Here is a 21,906-nt window from a genome sequence, read left to right as displayed (position 1 = left end):
GTGGGGCATATGATATACTGGTATAGGTCTATGTATAAGGTCCTACATAACATACAGCAAAGTTTTCAGTTGCCTCTAGATGTCAACTGGATGTAAGAGTTGACTTCTAGCCAGCGATAACAGTATGTTAGACTTAAGACCAGATCAGCAATGGGGGAGAATTGTCAGCTGACACCGCCCGTTTTGTGACGCCACTGTCAGAAGGTGCGAGAACAGAATCTATTTTTAGCCAGTGACTAGTCCCACACAGCGCACGTGCTTTACAAACAGACGCACGGTCAAGGATGGGGTCACCTGAATATTTAATAGACGATCGCATTTATATAGAACTATTGGATACGGCTAGGCAAACATTCTTATGTGTCTTGAAATTTAAAGACGATCGCTTCTACAAAGATTAACTGGATACAGCAAGGGCAACATTTATGACATGGCGACACTTCAAGTATTGGTCTTAGTGTTGGTCAGTTTCTTCTGCATCGGACACTGCGACGATAAAAAAGGTATTTTAAGACGTTTCAGTTTAAGGTAGATATTTGAAGTCATATAAGCCTGGCTATCAGTAGAATGAACGCTGATAGCGCTCACATCGCGTTAAACAGTAGTTCAATACCATACTGTGTTGTAATCATCCTGTTACTGGGTTAGAGATCGCAACAGTGATAAATCACATCACGTGATGACTTCATGAAGTTCATACAACTTGATGAATACTTGTTGATGTTATTGTTATTAACCAAATTCAGTGCGCTAAATTTTAGCTATGCGATTCTTTTCTTTCCATTCGATTCGACTTATAATAACTATCTTTGATATACGCACTTATACATTTATAAGCGTGTTACCGAAAGGATAACGAAAAGAAAATTATGAAGTGCCTATTATATATATATATATATATATATATATATATATATATATATATATATATATGGGTTATATAGTTTGGTAGATAGGTATTTAAAGCCAACCCCCCCCCCCCACCACCACTTTTCCTAGGCTACAAGTGTCTGAGTGGGGACGAGTGTGGGAGTGACACAGACTCCAACTCCGTCACAGACGTCAATGGCGTTAAATACTGCTGCAAGGACAATGACGTCATGACGCTCTCCAAATCGTCGGCGTCGTCCAGCTTCGTCTCAGAATTCAGCAAGCGGGACGCTCCGAACGACGTAGATACCGACGACGACACGGACACCGACAGTGATAGTGATGCGGATAGCGACAACAGCACGGATACCGACAACAGCCCGGATACCGACAGCGGCGCGGATAGCGACAACAGCACGGATACCGACAGCGGCGCGGATGACGGGGAGTTGAAGTGTGTCTGTGGCCTAAAGAGCCGGGACAAGCTGGCCGAGGAGGTCCATGAGAAGGTGGAGAAAGTCAAGGAGGGGATCGAGAAAATGTTCGACAAGCTGCTCGATGGTTGGGACAAGTGGCTCAAATGATCGACACGTGTACGAAGATTGGGACGATATCTTGGTTTTAACATTTTGAGGCGATAACGTGCTTTTAACGAAGATTCTGGTAATATCTTGGTTTTAAAAGAAATAGTGTCGAGTTGTTTTTTTAATAGATTTTACTAAAATAATGGATAATTCATGAAGTTCTTTAGAAATTATTTCTTTTTATTTTTCTAAAGCTTATAATTTGTTTTCAGATTGAATAAAAGTGCTCTATAAACCTCTGAGAATGTTTCTTGTCCTTTTGCTGTCGGCTTTATAAAACCTTATGATTTATCGTTTAATTATTTTTGTTCTGTTTTTTCCTACATTAAAAGCTAAATTATAATTATATTATGAGAAACATTTTAATGCCCATACAACTCTACCACCCAGACATTCAGTTATCAGTTTTTGTGAAAGTTACCAGAATGTTTAACTTCATTCAAGACATTACAACAAAACAGATGTGCTTAATATTATTGTAATTTTCAATGTTGGGCCTATTTTTTGCAAGAAAATACTTGCTTCGAAAACCAAAACATTGATCATCTAAATTTTTAAAGTGTAGAGACACTAATATTTCTATATTGGGGGATTATAAAACAAGACCAACATTAAAGCCGCCTGCAATCTCTCCAACTCAGTAAGTGCACACAAGCCAGCACATTTTCTCTGAGTGGCCTGTTCTGAAGCCAGTTTATAGACCGCATCTGTTTGTCAAGACATTCATCCGACTCAAATGATTCACAATCAGATGTCAGTGCGAACGATAGAAATATTAGGGAGGTTTCGGCCAATGCTTATATGAAACTGGTGGGGTTCTTTCTATACATCCCAAAAGGTTTTTTAAAAGCTAGTATTGACTAACGACCCAATACATATTAACTTTTAAAACATGTTGTGTACAGTCGTAGCTGAGCCTGCCCAGGCTCTTTTAAGTACCTGGCATGTTGGTCATACGATCTTGTTTGACGTCAAGATAAATATTAAGTAATAAAAGAACAAACAACTTTTAAAGAATAGACCACACAACAACATTATCTCAATTCCAACATTTTATTCAAATCCTGACATATTGTAAAGCTTATTGTTAACAACGTCAGTACAAAACTGAGACCAGAACAGCATCTTTGAGGAAAAGAAAAAAAAACAAATTGCTGAGTATGTTGGCTTGAGCATGCTTCACTGTGTAAATCGTTTTCAAGAAAGTTTAATTCAAAATGTTCATATAAAATTATAATAATCCAATGTGAACAGGAGGAAAAATGACTAGCTCAAGTCAACATTCAAAGTAGCCAAAGTTTAGTCACAATTTGTAGATGATTGTTTACAAAAAGTCAAGATAGAATCAATCGATTGTTTACATCTAGTAGAGTTCGAATCAATCGATTGTTTACATCTAGTAGAGGTCGAATCAATCGATGGTAGAGGTCGAATCAATCGATTCTTTACATCTAGTCGATGTGGAATCAACCAAGACATGCTACTCATGTGTTTAACAATTGCCAGTGACCAATGGAGAACAGGTCAGTGTGGTCCCATGTTACAGTCCAGTCTGTAAGCTCTACTCATGGACAGCTGTTGACCAACTGGTTCTCAAGTCTTTGTTGACCAACTGATTCTAACAATGTTCTTTGTTGACCAAATAAAGCTAACAGTGAGATCAACAGTTGGTCAGCTGAAATATGGTCTATTTTCTTAATGAAGCAAAGCTGTAGGTTAACCAAACTTAACAGTGAGGTCTAGTATTGACCAGCCAACAGAGACAATAAGGATTATTACTGTCCATATAAAGCTAAGTTGTTTGCCCACCAAAGCTAACTTATGACATCAGATAAAGCCCAATCAGTCAGGTATGGAAATAAGGGTCAAAGTTCACTGTCAGACTGGTCCATGTTTGTTGTGATTGTATACATAAAACAACACCAGAGGCCATGCAAAGAACAGTTAAAGAGAAACAAAATGTAAAATAATATCTGCAGTTTTAAAACCTTTTCCAACTAGTTTAGATAGACCAGTCCCATAAACTGAAAGGAAATATGGCGCAACACTTAAAGCTAACATTTAAGAAAAGTAATCAAAATTTCTCCCATTTTAAAATAAAATTAGACAAAATATACCTCAAACTCTTAATCATTATATCATAAATATAAGTCAATTAACACTAATTATTCATTTAGTTAAAAAAAAATTAATGACAAGTTACACTGCATACTTTTTAAAATTGAAAGAATAATTTTGAAACAATTTGGCATAATAAAAAAACAATGCACACCTTTTTTTTTTAAAGAGAAAAAAAATTAAAATTTACAAATAACATGAGGCAGGTGGACCATTTTCATTGTGCTTTTTTTTTTTAAATAAAAATTTGATTTACATGGCAGATAAGAAAAACAAGAAAAAAATGTAGAAATACTAAAGATAAGAAACACTGGATTCAAATCAACAGAAACAAACTTGTAAGTTAAGTTTATTTGTGTTCAAACAAAAAGCTACAGGAAGAGCTAGTTAAAAAACCTAACACAACGTGTCCTGGATATTCATTGCTTTGTGTTGGAAGAACAGCTGTTTCCAATGAGTTTCATAGAGCTCTTCAGATGGGGGGAAAAAACAGATGGCATGACTCATGGTCACCTGCATATCCCTAATGAATTGTTGCATCAACAAGTGAGACATCGAAAATTATTATACCAGCTTGCTCATGCATTTTTTTGCCATTGAACTACATTAAAGAGAGTTTTTATCCAGGGAAATAACTCGTGTAAAATAGTCAAATATCTAACTTTCACTTCTCTCCCTTACTGCAAATATTTATGCATTTTGATTCAACCATCCTCTCAAAAAGAGATGAATGAAAATAATTGTTAAAACCCCTAACCCGGTAAAACTATAGTTTACATTATCGTGTAATAACAACCATAAAACAATGTACTTTATCTATACAACACCTGAACCACACAGTACCTATACAATATTTTAAACACAACTACCCATTCAAAATAAAAACAGGCCCAAAAACCTAGTCAAGGCTTGCTGCAGAAATTTGGTGGTGACAGACCACCTAAGACAAGAATAACCTCTTGCTGATCAATAATAGAATAAAGAGCCCACACAATGTAGAGACATGAATAAAATTAACCAGACACCAAACAGACAGAAGGTTGGTTACAGATGTACATGTTATATGATCTAACCAGGAACAGCTGCTACAGTACTCATGTCTGCTGGGGCTAATCAATAGTAGAAGGTAGAAATTATGGACTGTTTTAAGCACACAGAGATGTCATAGCAGGCGTTAACAAAGAGTTCAGTAAAGCAATAATAAGATCTATATATAGATACCACAAAATCCAGAACACAAATATGTTGCAGGAAATTTTAAAGAGCAAACAGTAGTTTCTTATAAAGCCAGTACACATTATGAAAAATCAGAAAAAAACAGTTTTATGTAATCAAAATTAGAAATATGGAACAAACGACTGGGCATTACATCTTGCAGTCAAATTACATTGATAATAATTGAAAATATAAATCTCAGGCACTGATGAAGCTAAACATTTTATTTACAGATTTTTTTTTTGTGACAAATGAACTTGAAAAGTGTATTTTAATTCGCAAAGAAAAACTATTTGGTAAGATTTTGATTTTGCAGATTGTAAAAGTATATTTAAACAAAGAGAATGTTTTTTTCAATTCTCTAATACTGTTCAAATGCAATGAGTCTGCTAGCAAACAGGGAGGGTGTACTTTGTACTTGGTGGTGATGGAATGCTACAAATCTTCAAAAAGCAAGCCACAATACAAAATGCTATGGACTAACAGAATGCAACCAGAGAGCAGATCGGTATCAGTAAAAACAGAATGCTTCCAGATAGACACAAAAGATTACCTAACAAATAGAATCCTATCTGACAGACACAACATGATTATAATGAGTAACAGCAATATCCTCCACACATCTAAGTAAAGAGTTGTGCATCAACAATAAACCAAATTTGATTGACAATTTCTGAGAGAAAACTCTGGCCAACTAGTTTTCAAACCCCAAAACCATAGAACAAATCTCCTAGCAAAGTTTTTATAATTCCTAGAGTCATTTCATTAAATGAACAAACCACAAAAATACATATAAAAAATGCAACAGTTAACAAGATGCAATAATAACATTGTTGAAGCCACATAAAATCTACTAAAAATAGGAACCTACATTACAAAAATAGATTAATAAAACATGAACTATGGTTTTGGCATTAAATACTGGGATGGAATAGTGTTAAATCAACTAACGTATGAGCAAAAATCCCAATTTCATAACTAAACCAAGTAAACTAAGCTAACCAGTATTATCTATTTACACCTAAGATTATACTAAGTTGCTCACTCTAATTCAGGCTATTTTCAACAGAAAAATGTGATGTTGGTTTGAATGATAAATAATAAAATTATTCCTGAGATATAATTGTTGTTGCTATTGAAAATGGTCATTATTTTTCAAATACAACTTAGAGAATAAATATGTATAAGCAATCTGCAAATTTTGTAAAGAAAAAAAACTCCAGATAATTAGATCTAATGGATGGTTAGTGAATTACAGTTTGTGATTACATAGAAGAGAAAACATGTAAGAAAATGCATTATTTGACATTAAGGTAAACTATTTACTTCAATAATGATGGTTTAAGTATCTTTAAAGAATAAAGTGTTAAAATTACATTCAATGATATTTTGCTAATACAAATTGTAAAAGTAGTGTCTGAATTGTGAAGACTTTTATCTTACCCTACACACAAATATTTTGTTTTGAGTATTTAATTTTGCATAAAAGTCAATTTTTTATTACATTCCTAAACAAAAATTTATATAGAATATTAATCAACCAAAGTTATTATAATATGGAGCGCCTTGAGGAATGATTTTTGGTTTTAGAAAAATACACACGGTACAACTATTGAGCATAGACAGCTATATTTACAATCTGTGTACTAGATGACTAGGAGGGGTAGTGAGTCATGGATGGATGATCAGTGGAAGGGTGGTCAGTAAGAGAGAGGGGGTAAGGTAGTCAGTGGGAGGGAGCAGTGGTTGTCAGTGGGTGGAGTGAGTCATGAGCAGTCAATGTGAATTATGGGTGGTCAGTGGTTGAGATAAGAGTGGTCAAGGTCAGGGAGTTATTCGGGAATGCGGAGTGGGGATAGTTATGAGCAGTACAGACAGTGCATGGGGAAGAGTCAAATATTTTTGTCAGTAGAGCAGAGTGATTTATGGATCATCAGTGAAGGGGAGTGAGTTATGCTATGGTTATACAGTGGTATTGTATTTAGTAGGAAAAAGAAATGTTGGGGTAATGACATTTATTAAATACAAAATATTATACTAGACAAATGAAAAACCTTTTAAATGCCAAGTCCATTACCTGTATTACAAAACAATATACCCCATTCTGATAATACAATTATATTTAATATACTGAAAATAAAATTTTTAAAAAGAAATCTCAGCTTAAATTAATTTATACTAAAAAACCTATAACCTTTGAATGATGGCATTTTTTTTGTTTTTTTTTTAAATTGAGGTAATGTAGCTAAAAATAACCACCCTTATACTGCTCTAGCATGTACATACATGAGACATAAAATGTAATCAAACAACTGGCCTTGTAGGGTTCATCTGGCAACAACACCAACATGAACAGCACATAATAAATAATATTTTTAAAATACTGTACAAAATGCAGCTAAAGCAACTACAACTCACACAAAGGAAACAAATGTAAATATACCAAGATTAGCTCAAACTAACAAAACACAAACCAAAAAATTTAAATAGTTATAAATTATTTGCAACTTTCTAAAGCAACTATAAATACATACACTATACACAACTAAATTTGAATATAATAAAATTTGTAAATTGCTAAGTCAACTACCAACACGCACAAAAATATATTTTAAAAAATAATGCAGCATTAACTGCAACTACCAACACACAACTCAAATAATTCTTTGTGATTTAATTAGCATATTTATAGTTAAAACTTTCTTAACACTAGCAATCAGCCAAGCATGCTTTAAGTAAAGTGTGACATACACATCTATATGTAACAGTAAGCATCAAACAGGTTAAAGGAAAAGTTAACACAGAACCAGCCACATCAGATTTTTCATGTGTGGACCTTTGCATAGCATGCTCACATCACTGTTTCAAAAAGCAGGTTTATATTTCGATGATAACTACATGGCAGGATTACAGTAAACAATTCCCCAAACAGCTAATTTAATAGAAAAAGACATTTTTTTAACTAAATTGTAATTGATGGAATAAAAACTTGGAAGGATTACAGTATATTGAATCATACATTTCATCAGACAGGATAAAATGCACACAACAAAAGCAAATCTCTTTACAATGATCTATCATACAGTCTTTTAAACAAACATTGAATCTTTAAAAATCCTTGCATAGATCAAAAACTCGTCTTTGAAAAAGAAAGAAATATGGCAAGCACAACAAACCACACACAACCAGTAAAAAAACATTCCATTCAATATAATTTGATCATCTCAAATACAAATAGACACAATCAAGCATTCAGGGGAAGTAACCTAAAAAACAAATTAGCTAGTTTGTGCTGGACTGTCTTTCGGCAATGCCCCATGTGTAAAACTTGCATCTTTTCAAATCAATTTTCAGCCCTGTGATCTCTGATATCTCATCTTCCAACAACTTGTGTAGGCCAGTGCCATCCCTGAGGTAGACCCACTGGCCCTGATAATAGTCATAGCGCTTTGGTCCACTACAGAAACAAACATTAATGAAATAAAGAATTGTAATGACCACTGCTCCACACAAACAAAAATAGACAGGATTTTTTTTACTTCATAGTTTATCATTAAAGCAGTTCATAATTAAAAAATTAATCATACCTAGTAAACTATATCTCAATCATCTAAATATCTAAGAATAATGAAAAAAAAAAAACACATAGCATGACTAAATGCAGTACATATTTCAAACCTATATGTCAGAAAACATTTTAACCTTATCACCTAACAAATTTTACAACTACCTACATAAATATGTAATTGCTCTAGCATGCATATCAGTACACCATTGCAGCTAATAGAAAAGGAAATAAATAAAAATAGCCTTATTCGAGATACTCTGAAAGCATGCCAACTTTCAACTAAAGAATAAAAATATGAATGTATTACAAATATTTAATAGCCAATAATGAAAAGGCAAACAAGCCTGACTTAATGAATAAATCAATACTTGTTAAAAGTAACCTATCCCTACCATACCTTAGAGGAGAGGACAGCCAAATTTGTTTGTTTGGTGTCTGTTTGTTCAGGACATATGTGCCCTCAGCACTGCCAAGGTGAAGGGTCAATACACCATTCTATTCAAAAATGTAATTAAAATGTCACAACATCATGTAAAGAGGTGCCTATATAATTTTTAAATGAATCCTGAAATTCCATCTCCCAAATTTTACCAACCCCGAAACCAAAATATAAAATTTTTTAAAAACACTAACTAAATCCACACAATTTTCATTTTGTTCAAGACTTTTAATTCATATCACATTCAGTAAGAATTGGGTTTGTAAAATTTAGAAACAAAAATACTTACTCTAAGGCATAGTGCATTTTAGAAATAATTTTAAATTTTTAACCCATCCCACCATCCCCTGTTAATTTAGCTATCAATAAATGTTATGTTCACCTATCAATGGGTTAAAAATAAATGCTGGCTGGGTACTAACATAATTTATGGCATGAAAAAAAAAAAGGAGATAAAATATATGTCTCAAGATATCTTACCCCAAAAGCACAGTCATAATCCTCATCACATGCTTCAGTCTCTGGCAAATCTTCAAAGAACTCTGTCAGCGAATCCAGAGTTTCTTCTGCTAATGCCTCATATTCTGCTTCTGATATTTCAGTAGGTCTGTTGGATTAAGAAGAAAATATTTAGTAAAGGTGTGCATAACAAAGACTCTTATCTAACCACAAATACAAAATACTAGCATATTATCGGTACAATAGGGTAACAGAAAAAAATATCAGTAAATTATAGCAAAATATGAAACTAAAAATTACTTCAAGTTTAAAAATTTGCTGTTGGGAAGCAAAACTGCATCAGTAGTGTGAAAATGGCGACTGAGATGGCATGGGTCAGTCTTTTTCTTGGGTAAAAGTGTGCTGGTGGTTCCACTTCCATTTTGCTTTAGAATGTTTCCATACAGCTTGTCCTGTTAGTAAATTTTTAAAAATATCTCCATAAACAACAGAAAATAGTTAACAGAAAATAGTGGGTGGGGGTTTAAAGAATGTATAATGACCCTTTGCATGGCAAGTGTGTCTAATAATAAAATTCTAATCCATCCAATAAATGGTTAGCAATAACTCATTACAACAGCTGTTTTGCATTGAAGCTTCACATCTTTGATTAACACATCATTGGATATTTTATACATACAAATGGTAGCTGCAGTAATAAAACAGATAATGTCAAAGAATATTTTGCTCTATACATTATAGTCAGTCTATCAGTTAGGCAGTGAATTCTGAGAAAATGTGAATAGATAGAATTATTTTTCTTGTTGCTTAATTAAATTGGTATTGAAACAATAGTTAAAAATTGCAGTGGAAGAGCTCAAATAGTGATGAATTAACAACAGTATCTACAGTGAAATTGTTAACTTAAAATCATAATATCTATACTCTACTATTTTAAGATACACTTTGGGCAATACTAACTGGCAAAAAATTCATTATTACTAAGAATTTCAAGTGTTTTTTAATAATATGAAGCTTAGTTCATTTGTGTCCCAAGCTTTAACCTCTGGGTGAAAACATACAAATTAGGCCTAAGTAAGTAATTAAACACATTAAGCTAATTAAAAAAATCAAAGAAACATATCTGTCATTCTGCACTGTTAATGAAACTTCTGTAAAGACAATTTTCATTACAAACTTGACTCCATTTTCCACAACATCTCCTTTATAATACTACAATATCAATAGTGTCATTCTGATTCATTAATACTTTTTAGAGTAACTATTTCATGATGTCTAGCCCTATCTCTTATTCACTACTAAAACCCTCCAAAACCAACTCTAAAGTACTTATTTTCCTCTCAGGATTGGTTTAAAGTATTTTAGGTTATAAGTATTAAATTTAATACCCAAGATGATTTTGAAACTGAAATATTCAGTTTTTAAAATCTATGAAATTCAATTCATGGCCAACAAAAATGGTATGAATAACATGTAGAGTAGAATTTGTAATGTAGGCCTATATTTTCTTTACCAATTTAATAAATAACTACATCTAGTTTTATTATCAACCAGTTATTTTTTGTTGTTTTTTTTCCGGCGAGTAACCTATGTTGACACAATTACCACAGCAGCATTTAAAAACTTGTGTACACAAGTTCACAACGTCCTGTGATGCCAGCTGGAGGGCAAGAACATGGTTTTTGGCTTTCATTTTCCATTGTAGGATAATTTTAAAATTCTCTCTTTTCTCGGCCACTGAGTAAGCTAGATATTTAAATGTGGTGTCAAATGTTCTCTTACTTAAGGCTTAAGTAGGCCGTTCAAATTCACAGCTTCCGGGTTTGTTGTTTTGAAGCCATCTCACGGCTCATGCGCTTACCAAAAATGGCGACCAGTTTTGCTTTCACTAATGGGTAGAGGGATAAAACTAATGATTACGAAGCCATCGTTAATTTTAGACATCGGAACTATCCGTTTCTATTTAAGTCTGTTGTTTAAGAATTGTCAGATCTACTTTTGGCCTAATTTCTTTGTTTGTATTTAACGAGGCCGTCGAGAGAAAGTCACGCTTATTTAGCTTGCGTTTCAAGTCGAATTAACTAAAGCAGGTGCGCTCGACAATAACTTTTTTATTTTTTACAATTTTTATAACATCTTTACTATCAAATAAAAATTGAATTGTTTAATGAAATTAGGGTGGAAACAATACATTTGAGGGTGTAAGTGATCACCCCTCAATAATGCCATTTTATTATATTCTTGTTTGGTGAAAACGAGGCGCGGGAAAATGTGTGCTGCGCAAGAATCCAATCATTTGGCTAGATTTATGACTGTTTTTTTATGTCACACCTAAAAATAGAATGTTTACGCTTTCTTCATTGATGATCGTTTTTATTATTTTTTAAACTGAAAGTATGAATTATTAGTTAGATTTTAGGTTTTGTAGCTTGGTATACTTACCCTTTATCAATTTTAAAAGCATAGCATGCTGATTGTGAACAAATAGTCATAAGACACAGAAATAAAAAGTTACATGCGATGTGCCACACCCGGGTCACACCCCCTCAAGAAAACACGTGTTTATTAATCTGTTTATCTCACTTTACAACAGTAATTAAAATTAATTGTCAAATTTTTATTACTTATTGGGTAATATTAAGCACATGTTTACTAATAGTTAAAAAGAAACATAAGTAAATTCTGTTTTAATGAAGGTCACGGGTCAAGTTTTTTTTCCTTCTTTCAAGTTCAGTGGAGGGTGCCACAGGCTGACCTGACTTTGGAATTTTTTTCAGTAATAATGACTTTGCACAGAAAGTTAAAATATGCTAAATTAGCTTAGTTTACTAGTATTCTAGCTATTATTAATACATTTTTAATAAAAAAATCATTCTGTAATTCTCATCAAAAAGCCTAGGCTTAAGGCAAGGGGTAAGGAAATTAATAGTGTAGGGTAGGTACTAGGATTACATCTCGTTTTAACCCGCGCGGCGAGTTTTTCGTCCCCGTTACCCAGACGCCGAGAATTTGCGGCGACGCGAGTGCTATAGTTTCGTAATTTTTATCGCTCGGTGTTATCGCCCGATCAATTTTCGTGCGATTATCGATTTTTCATAAAAAAATGGACATTTTGCGTTTTTATTGTTTTTTCAATTTTCTTCATGGATTATTCAAGATGGAGTATTTCAGTGAAAATAAGGTAAGTTTAATTTACTCCCTACTGTTTATTTTTATAAAAAGGAGAAAATTTATTGCATTATTTGAATTCTACACCACTTTTCTCTATTGTTTCAAAAAATCAAGTTGTTTGGACATAGCGCACAAAAGTTATATGCTGCGCACTTTTGTTACCTTTATAAAAATACGTTTGTTTACAATTTGAAAGCGAAAGTGGCAAGGGAGGTAATAGAAAAAAAATGGCGGCGAGCGATGTTTTGACGCCGGCGATAGTGGCGAACGATGTTTTGCCGCCGGCGATAGTGGCGAACGATTTTTTGACGCCGGCGATAGTGGCGAATGATGTTTTGCCGCCGGCAATAGTGGCGAACGATGTTTTGCCGCCGGCGATAGTGGCGAACCATGTTTTGACGCCGGCGATAGTGGCGAAAGATTTTTTGACGCCGGCGATAGTGGCGAACGATGTTTTGCCGCCGGCAATAGTGGCGAACGATGTTTTGCCGCCGGCGATAGTGGCGAACCATGTTTTGACGCCGGCGATAGTGACGAACGATGTTTTGACGCCGGCGATAGTGGCGAACCATGTTTTGACGCCGGCGATAGTGGCGAACCATGTTTTTCCGCCGGCGATATTGGCGAACGATGTTTTGCCGCCGGCGATAGTGGTGAACGATGTTTTTCCGCCGGCGATAGTGGCGAACGATTTTTTGACGCCGGCGATAGTGGCGAATGATGTTTTGCCGCCGGCGATAGTGGCAAACGCTGTTTTGATATTGAAGGTAGTGGAGAAGAGGGGGGGGGGGGGAGGGGAAGGTCTGGTGCGGTATTAGCAATAAACATTCAATATTTAGTGTCTTCAGAAAAACCATTTTATTTATTTTGATGTGAAAGCAAATAATGTACTGTTTACTTTTCCAGATAGAACCTACACTTCAAAAAACCAGCACATCTCTACGATATGATAAGCAGTTATATGGCCTAATGAGGGAACACTGTAAAGAGGAATTAAAACTATTACAATTAATGTGTTCATCTTTTATTTAGATAAATTAAGTAATATTTTTTTAAATAACTTAAATTTTGAAGCAGTACATTGAAAGTTTAGTGATATGAACTAGTTCTATATCTTTTTAAAACCAACCAGTCCAATGTTGAACTTCTTCTGAAATGTAAAATACTAATGAATAGACAGAAACACATCTTTTTTAATTAAACTATATTTATAAGTAGACTAACATGTTAATTACGTTTATACAAATAAAAGACCTTACATTTCTAATAGATCTAATTTGCCATCATTTTTTTTTACATATATTAGTTCAGTTTTTCAATGTCAGGTGCGTCGATGACTCAGCGTTTTACCTTATTTTACCTATTTGTCAACTATTTAGATCAGGGGTTCCCAACCTTTTTTTACTCTAGAGCACATTCTAAAATATTGGTAGGGTGGCGGGCACCACCTATTTTAAATCGGCAAACTCCTTCCAGAGGCGTAGCGACCCTTCCCGTCACCCAGGGACAAAACTTTCGATTTGCACCCCCCTCAAACTTTCGATTGCACCCCCCTCATACTTTCGATTTGCACCCCCCCCCCCCTCAAATTTTCGATTTGCACCCCCCCTCAAATTTTCGATTTGCACCCCCCCCCTCAAATTTTCGATTTTGCACCCCCCCCCTCCTCAAACTTTCGATTTCCATCCCCTTCAACCTTTCAATAATGTTTATGAAAAAAATTCTGTCTCTGTCGAATAGTGAGAGGCGGGCACATACCAATCGTTCGGCGGGCGCCATGGCGCCCGCGGGCACGGGGTTGGGAACCCCTGATTTAGATAGAACCATCAAACACACTTATTTCAGAGCTTCACTCTGGTTAGTTTTTAGCTTTAGATTCAAATAGTTTGGACATAAGCTGATATTGTGTGAACAAATGTAGTATTTAAAAATAGGGGGTGTACCCTGTTCCACCCCTTATTTTTTGTTAAACAGATAGATTTAAATACATATTTTGATTACTTCTGTTTAAGAATAGAGTTATCTTGAGCTAGACAAATTTTGAGACTTAAGTGCTTAATAACTCAAATTTGCCATTATGTTGCATGTCACATCAACAAGACTTCGGTTTTGCGAAATTGTATAATTTATCAGCTTTGTAGCAGTTAAAACAAAAATCTTTTCATTTATTAATATTAATTTGATTGTAATAACTGACACATCCATAGCTCATCATTCTCAGCAAGTTTGAGCTTAATTTTCTGAATAGTTAAAATTTTAACTGAGATTGTATGAATGCACTGTATATGAAAAATTAGGGGGGGGTACCCTGTTCTACTTCTGTTTTTGTTTTACTCTGCCCATAAATTTCTAATCTTATTGTTTATTATGCTTCCATATATAATAAATAAAGATATTGCAAAGTTATAACAAATTTGACCATATGGTTTACAAGCTAGGACAATTTTAGTAAACGCTTAAAAAAACTCTATCACAGAAATTGAAAAAATCCTATGTTAAAAAAATCACATTTTTTAATACGAAAAAAAATCATAACTATTTAACCGTTTGAGCTACATCAAAAAGGAAAACTGTTCTGTTATTGTAATTTTCTGCTCCTTTTAACTGTAGTAGTTGTTTCCCTAAAAAACCAATTTTAAAAATTTATCCTAGTACCTAGTGTAGGGTAGGGGGCCTATTTGAAATAACAGAATATTTAATTTTAAAAATCCAATAATTCAAACTAGATCTAGATCTACTAATTAGTAATTTTGTATTAGTCCAGTGAAATAGCGCAGTATAATACTTTAATGACTTAAGAAAATCTAGAAGAGCTGTTTAGCCTTAAGTCAGACCAACGACAGATTTTAAGTTGTAAACAAACTACGTCACTGCACAGAAAGATTACACGCAAGTAAAAGTGTGTCGTCGTCGTATGCGCGAAAAATCTAGATTAGCTCACGCTTTGAGGAGAGTTTGCATTGCATGAAGTCATGCAAATCTGTCTAGATCTAGTCTAGGCATTTCGATGTCCGCCATTTTGTTTAATCTGGCCACATCCGAAATTTTTCAAGCCAACTTTTGTAATTTCGGCCATTTTCCATCCAAGTGCTTAGTTATCATGAGAGAATCGATAAATTAATGTATTCGATACGTCAAAGTGGGCTGTTTTTATATTCTATGTTTGTATGGAAAACTATTAGTTACATTTTAACATATCGATCCCAATTTTATCGAGGTATCTTAGCGAGCACGTCTCATTAAACGCAGTAACCGACTTCTTTCAATTAGTATTAATTTTAGCAAGAAAGTAAAGTATAATAAGCTAGACATTAGTTGTAATGAGCATCCTAACCATTCTCAAGAACAAAAATAACAGTTTCATAGAGTTCTTTTCATTGGAACATGCTTAAAAAGCATTGGTAAATCTTGGGGGGGTCCCGCTGACACAATTTTTTAACAGGGCGATAGGGGCCGCGAGGTTACCTATTATCGATAGAACCAAATTTCGGCATTTAAAAAAGAGATAAGTTCAGGAAACTAGATCTAGTAAATAAGTAATGCCAAACTATTTTGATGGGTGGAAATGTTGGTTTTATGGGGCTTTTTAGCTCTTTATAACCAGATATTGCTTCTTGCGTGAAGTGAAGGGGATCTACGCAATTTTAATAATGACGGCCGAGTTAAAATTTTTATGACGGTCCATAGACCATATGCATGAAATATAAAAAATCGCACATTTGATATTACTGTTTAACACTATTCATTGAATTGGCAAGATTTTAGCTTATAGAATGTTTTTTATGGATTAAATAAAATTTAAAGCAATGGAATTAATAGTCCCATTCATTAATAATCTTCCATATTAGTCATTTTCAATTGGGTAATAATAATAGGCCTAATTAAAATTTTAAATAGTAATAAATAGGCCCTTATAAATATTAGGCCCCTATAGAATAGATTTAGATCTATGTATTTTAATGAGTAATTGCTTATAAGAATCTAATAGAACTAATATTTATTGCATCAAGCTTAAATATATAATTATGTTGTAAAATTACTTATGGATGATGTCTAAACTTTAGTTACCCCGTTTCAGGAAAAACTGATTAAGAAAATAATTACAAAGATTAAATTGGTCATTTCTCAGATTATAGTATATTATCTTTAAAATTTAATAATAGCTAAAATATACTACTAGATCTATAGAGGCATGGAAAGTAAAATAAATGAAGTCAAAGATAAAATAGAAACATTAACACTTCACTTTAATAATGTGATCTAAAGCAACAGTGATAGATACATTTTTTTAAAAGTCAAAAAGAAAACAGAAACAGTAACACTTTGAACAATGTGACTTAATTTTATAACTTAAACTAAGCAACAGTAATTTTTTTTAAACAGTAGGTTCAGATCAGCAAATAAGGCAGCTGTCTATCCTTCAGTTGCGACACATCTCATCTAGTTTCTGTAGGCTGTCTATTGATTAACCATCCTTGGCTACTTATTAAAAGTAGCCTATAACTAATGCTACTAATATTTAGATATTTCAACATAATCCTAACCATATCATATTCCAGTATGAGTATAATACACAGGTATTATTGATACAAGATTTCAGTGCCACCCCCATTAATTAGACTTTATTATATGTGATTGTCTTTTTCTCCTAGCATTTTTTTGACTTGTAAATTTCTATTCCCAACATCCTTAAGCATCTATGTGCTAAGTTTTATCTTTGTATCATCAATAGCAACATAGATATTCAGTATGAAAAGTGACTTGTGGCAATCATAGTAGAACGGCACCGCACTCCTTAATTGGGCTTTATTAAGTTAATTATTAGTTGTTTTCCTTTTAATTAAGCTGTATTTCACTTGCATATTCCTGTTGCCTGTACTCCCTAGCACCAATATGCAAAGTATTATCAATATATCTTTATTAACAACAGAGTTGTGCAGTTTGACAATAGACTAACGTTGCTCTCTATATAAAAACGCCATGACCCTTAATTAGTCTTAATTATTTTTGGTTTTACCTTTACTGATCTTTATTTCAATTGCATATTCCTGTTGCCTGTACTCTCTAGTATCAATATGCAAAGTTTTATCATTACATGTTAAAAAATAACAACGCTATATGAACTCAAAGAAGGACACCAAATATTTTGCAACTTTACAATAAAATATAAGCTGTTTAACATACAACTTAAAAAATTCATAAAAAAAAAACTACTGGGCCTACAGTGATAAATTTAGTGGTTTATTAAATGGCAGTTTATGGCCTTCAATATTATGTGTGTTTTATCATTCTGAGATAATTAGGCAAAATTTACCAAAATGCCTAATCTAGTCACTTGTTGTGGAAAACGACAGTCCGTGATGAGTTTGCAAACTAAATTAAGGCGCGTGCACGACATTCTGAGAGCTGCAAGCAATATGATCGAAGCCAAGGTTACAAGTTTCCATGAGGTGTTGCCGACTTTTTTTTATTTTTGTTTTGATACCAGCATAGAAAATAGCTCTTTAGTCAAAAGAGTTCTTATTTGTAGATTTACAACTTCGCAGTTTCGACTTTATTTATAAGTAAGCTCATACTCTTTGGAATTAAACTATAAACAAAACATTTTATAAAATTCGAATTCTGTCTATGTTTTGTTTATTTTTAAAACAAATATATTTAGTTTAAATAACGTAATGTAAAATACTTGAAAATTCCATCCACGCCATGTTAAACCATGTTTATAAATAAACGACAAATACTGCTGCGACTGTCCTATGGCCTAGTCTATATGAGCCCGTTCAAAGATGGGCTGGGGAAAGAATAAGAAATGTGACATTGGTATAACCTTTAGCGTCACATTTTGAAAGCTAAAATAGATAAAATGAGTTTAGGGTGGGAGGAGATTGATCAATTGTTTCCATTTAAATTTAATTAATGGGAGAAAACTGCCCAGAACAAAGACGAGTGGAGGTGCAACCTACCCATATTTGTAAAAGAAAAAAATGTCATAAAAACGTTTTAATAACAAACTTTTATGTAATAATGCAATAAAAAGGAGAAAATAAATTATACACTACTATTTAAATAACTATAAATAAGAAAAGCGTGGGTCACTTTAGTACCTATTGGATACCTTTACTCAGTGGCGTAGCGAGGTCGGGTGAGTGTCACCCGGTGCGGCACTTAATGGTGTCACCCCTCAGAGGCGTAGCGACTCTTCCCGGGGACAAACTTTCAATTTTCGATTTGCACCCCCACCCTCAAACTTTCGATATGCACCCCCCCCCCCATTCGAACTTTCGATTTGCACCCCCTCAAACTTTCGATTTGCACCCCCCCCCCCCTCAAATTTTTCTCTATATATTTTACTATTTTTTGCCTTGGTGTTACCCCCCCCCCCCCTAAATGGTGTCACCCGGTGCGGTCCGCACCCCCCCCCCCCCCGCACCCTCCCCTCGCTACGCCTCTGCCTTTACTAATATTTAGGAAGAGACCCACGCTTTTCTTTATAGTTATTTAAATAGTATTTAATATTTAAATACAATTTATTACATAAAAGCTTGTTATTAACAGAGTTTCTTCCAGGCATCTGTAAAACAGTCAAATATCTAACTATCACTCCCCCCCCCCCCCCCCGAAAAAATTCTACCGCGCCTCCCCCCTCCCCCCCCCCCCCGAACGAAATGAAATTTATATAATTTATATAAAAAATATATTTTAACAGTGTCCGCCCCCCCCCCCCCCCCCCGAAGAAAGTCTACCGCCCCCCCCCCCCCGAAAATTTCAAGTGCCCCCCCCCCCCCCCGGAGAAAGAAGTCTGGAAGAAACACTGGTTATTAAAACGGTTTTTTGAAAAAAAATTAGTACTTTACATGTTTTTATTTACAATAGAGTTACATATGACTAAAAACCATTGCGCACCTATTGAACGTGATGACGCAATTTTGCCGGTATGACACGTGTGGATAGAACTGCCTACTAATTCGGTCAAAATTTTAATTAATTCATAAAAAATTAGTTAGGCGACCAATTAAGTCAAATTGAATGTCACGATGCATTGTCTTCATGTCTTGATCCACGTACCAACTACGAACCGTATCTGTCAGTTAGAAGTGTCTGCAATTTTGCTCGGGCGTTTCGATCTAGACAGACTGACGACTGACTGTCGACAGAGGAAGTGAGTTAAATAAAAGCTTGTAAAAAATGGCGTGCGGCGTCAAAACGGCCACGTCAAAACGACTCCCACAAAGCTACCCCGACAAAATAGCCCAGTCAAATTGACTCCGTCAAAAGGGCCAGGGACAATTGGACCCTGTTATTTTATTTAGACTCCCGACAAAAGGGATCGTCAATAAGGCTCCCTTCATTTTGGGCTCTCGACAAAACAGCTCCCGTCATTACGACTCTCGACAAATAGGTTTCTGTTATTTTGGCTCCCGAAAAAGGGGCACCTGTCAATACGGTTTCCGTAGAAACTAAATCTCCCGGCGAAACATCCTCGTTGAATATGACACCTGCCAATACATAATAGAAAAAAAAAGTTTGTAGAAAGTTGGCCCTATATACCTTAATTAGCGTTTTTCCCATTCTCCTCGGAATTTGTGTCTTCTAAGTCTCAAGTCCCTCCCTTCCCACCCCCCTCCCCTCCGAGAAAAAGGTCTGAAAGAAAACCTGCCCAGAAGAATTGCAGAGAATTACGGGAGAATCAGCTATGGTGCAAACGTCCACAAAAGAGCTTAAGGGACGATTTATTGATTGATTCAATGAAAGAAAATCGAAATTTATTCAAGGGAAGAAAAAAGATCAACATTTATTTTCTGTTGCTGCAATCTGCTACAACCCTCTACAACAAGGGTCTCCAAACTTTTCAGCCCGACTAAATATAAATTATATAGAATTATATACCAATTTTTCAAGTGTCCCCCATCCTCCACGTCTTGGATTAAAAATAGACTGAAAGAAACACTGTCGGGGCCCGACAAAACACTCGAGGTCCAAGTTTGTTCTCATATTGTTCTTCACGTATTTCAATCACACAGGTATGTTGTTCCAAACTTTGAAAGGTACTTTGATGCAAAAGTTTATAGTAGGAAAGTCTTTCTTTAGCAAAAACTTATAAAAACCCACCAGGCCTTCTTTGAACTTGTCTCTAAGGATGTTGTTTGCTTGCAATTCTATGACCTCCAGCCGTAGTTCAAATGGGCACATTTGCTTCAAATGTAGGCCTATTTTGAAACAGTTTCACTTCTTCTGCCTTTGAATCCAAGTCAGAAAACCGCTACTGAAACTGCAGCGGGAGGTCTTTGATGATCTCGCTTGGAAATAACGTGGGGAACTCAGCTGTTAGTTTATCCATGAAGACCTTGCACTGCTGAGAGTGCGTAAAGTCGTTGGCCTGTGCTTGTTCCAAAAACATGACAAGTTTGGATCTGAAGGCGGGTGTATAGATAAGAAACTAGATTTCCCTCTCTTGATTTTAGGTTCAGAAAATTTAAATAGATAGTTATGTCTGCAGCATAGGCCAATTCCTATACCCACTCTTTATCAGACATTAATGGCTGTGGCTTGCTTTTACTTTCCAGGAAGTAGCCTATTTTCTTTCTTAACTTAAATACTCTGCTCTGAATTTTCTCACAACTTGCTACTGTGCAATATTGTAAATCTTGCGATTCCTTGTTTGTATCTTTCAACATGTCTCTGAGCCCATGTTACCGTATTAAATTTACCATCTTCACCAGTGTCTGAAACACTGCGGGCAAATGGATTTGTAGCCAAAGCTACATTTTCAAATTGTTTTGAATTTTCTGGTAAAAGTTCCTCAGCCACCTCCAACAAACGTTGATTTTTCCGTGGACATAAAGATCCCAGGGGCCGGATGAGAGTACCTCGCGGGCCGGATGCGGCCCGTAGTTTGGAGACCCCTGCTCTACATCATATACAGCCCTGCACCACATATCAAATCAAATAGAGACATGCACAAAATCATGTAAGGCTCTCAAAGTCTCTTGTCTTCTTATACTTATACTGCCCTATACAATACAGTAAAAATGACAATCTACGGGGTGTGTGATGTTTTACACCTGTATAAACCATGTCAATGGTATCTTCGTAATAATGGTAGACTAGTAAACTATTGTTTGTATTGCTTTGAGTCAAACAACTTAATATTGTTAATGCTAACCCTATCAAAAACGTTGTACCTAATCCAAGTCGATCAACCTTATCCGAATCCTTATACTAAAGCTGATGTTATTTAAAACAACACTTGTCTTGGGAAACTTTCATAGACAGATTCTGGTAAGGAGATCATTTAAAGTAGGGTGTAGATGATAATCCATTCTTCAAAGATGGGCGGTCACAATACAGGTAAAAATCCATCGTAAATTAAAGGGTGAACAGGGCACATTTTTTGTGCATTCAATTGCTATTACAGCCAACAAGTTATGTTTTGCAACAAAATGTAAAACATTTAAGAAAAAAACAACAGATACTTCCTTATA

At 34.8% G+C, this 21,906-nt stretch overlaps 2 protein-coding genes across 2 annotated transcripts; one reads left to right on the top strand and one right to left on the bottom strand.

Moving 5' to 3' along the window:
• Positions 1–267: 267 nt before the first annotated feature.
• On the top strand, positions 268–1,693 carry LOC131944833 (serine-aspartate repeat-containing protein C). Its single transcript, XM_059305678.1, has 2 exons — positions 268–503; positions 1,000–1,693. Exons 1-2 carry the CDS (start codon positions 431–433, stop codon positions 1,452–1,454), a joined length of 528 nt encoding a protein of 175 aa, XP_059161661.1. The 5' UTR covers positions 268–430; the 3' UTR covers positions 1,455–1,693.
• A 795-nt stretch (positions 1,694–2,488) lies between these two features.
• Positions 2,489–17,911, bottom strand: LOC131944871 (frataxin, mitochondrial). Its single transcript, XM_059305751.1, has 6 exons — positions 17,758–17,911; positions 15,366–15,420; positions 9,554–9,705; positions 9,275–9,401; positions 8,753–8,850; positions 2,489–8,244 (listed from the first exon to the last, which is right to left on the bottom strand). Exons 1-6 carry the CDS (start codon positions 17,820–17,822, stop codon positions 8,070–8,072), a joined length of 672 nt encoding a protein of 223 aa, XP_059161734.1. The 5' UTR covers positions 17,823–17,911; the 3' UTR covers positions 2,489–8,069.
• Between the last annotated feature and the right edge of the window lie 3,995 nt (positions 17,912–21,906).

Source organism: Physella acuta, unplaced genomic scaffold (genome assembly GCF_028476545.2).
Source record: "Physella acuta isolate Inbredline_101_S28 unplaced genomic scaffold, ASM2847654v3 ptg000511l, whole genome shotgun sequence".
NCBI lineage: Eukaryota > Metazoa > Mollusca > Gastropoda > Physidae > Physella > Physella acuta.
The sequence above is the reverse complement of the archived record's forward strand: the minus strand, read 5'-3'. Positions and strand labels throughout refer to the sequence as shown.

Excerpts from the sequence above, each read along its gene's own strand:
- LOC131944871 (XM_059305751.1), bottom strand. The coding sequence starts at position 17,822 with ATGTCGTGCACGCGCCTTAATTTAGTTTGCAAACTCATCACGGACTGT. Across the intron at positions 9,706-15,365 it reads ATGCAAACTCTCCTCAAAGC|GACAAGCTGTATGGAAACAT; the intron begins GTGAGCTAATCT and ends ATTTACTAACAG. Across the intron at positions 8,851-9,274 it reads ATTATGACTGTGCTTTTGGG|AATGGTGTATTGACCCTTCA; the intron begins GTAAGATATCTT and ends ATTTTTGAATAG.
- LOC131944833 (XM_059305678.1), top strand. The coding sequence starts at position 431 with ATGGCGACACTTCAAGTATTGGTCTTAGTGTTGGTCAGTTTCTTCTGC. Across the intron at positions 504-999 it reads ACACTGCGACGATAAAAAAG|GCTACAAGTGTCTGAGTGGG; the intron begins GTATTTTAAGAC and ends CACTTTTCCTAG.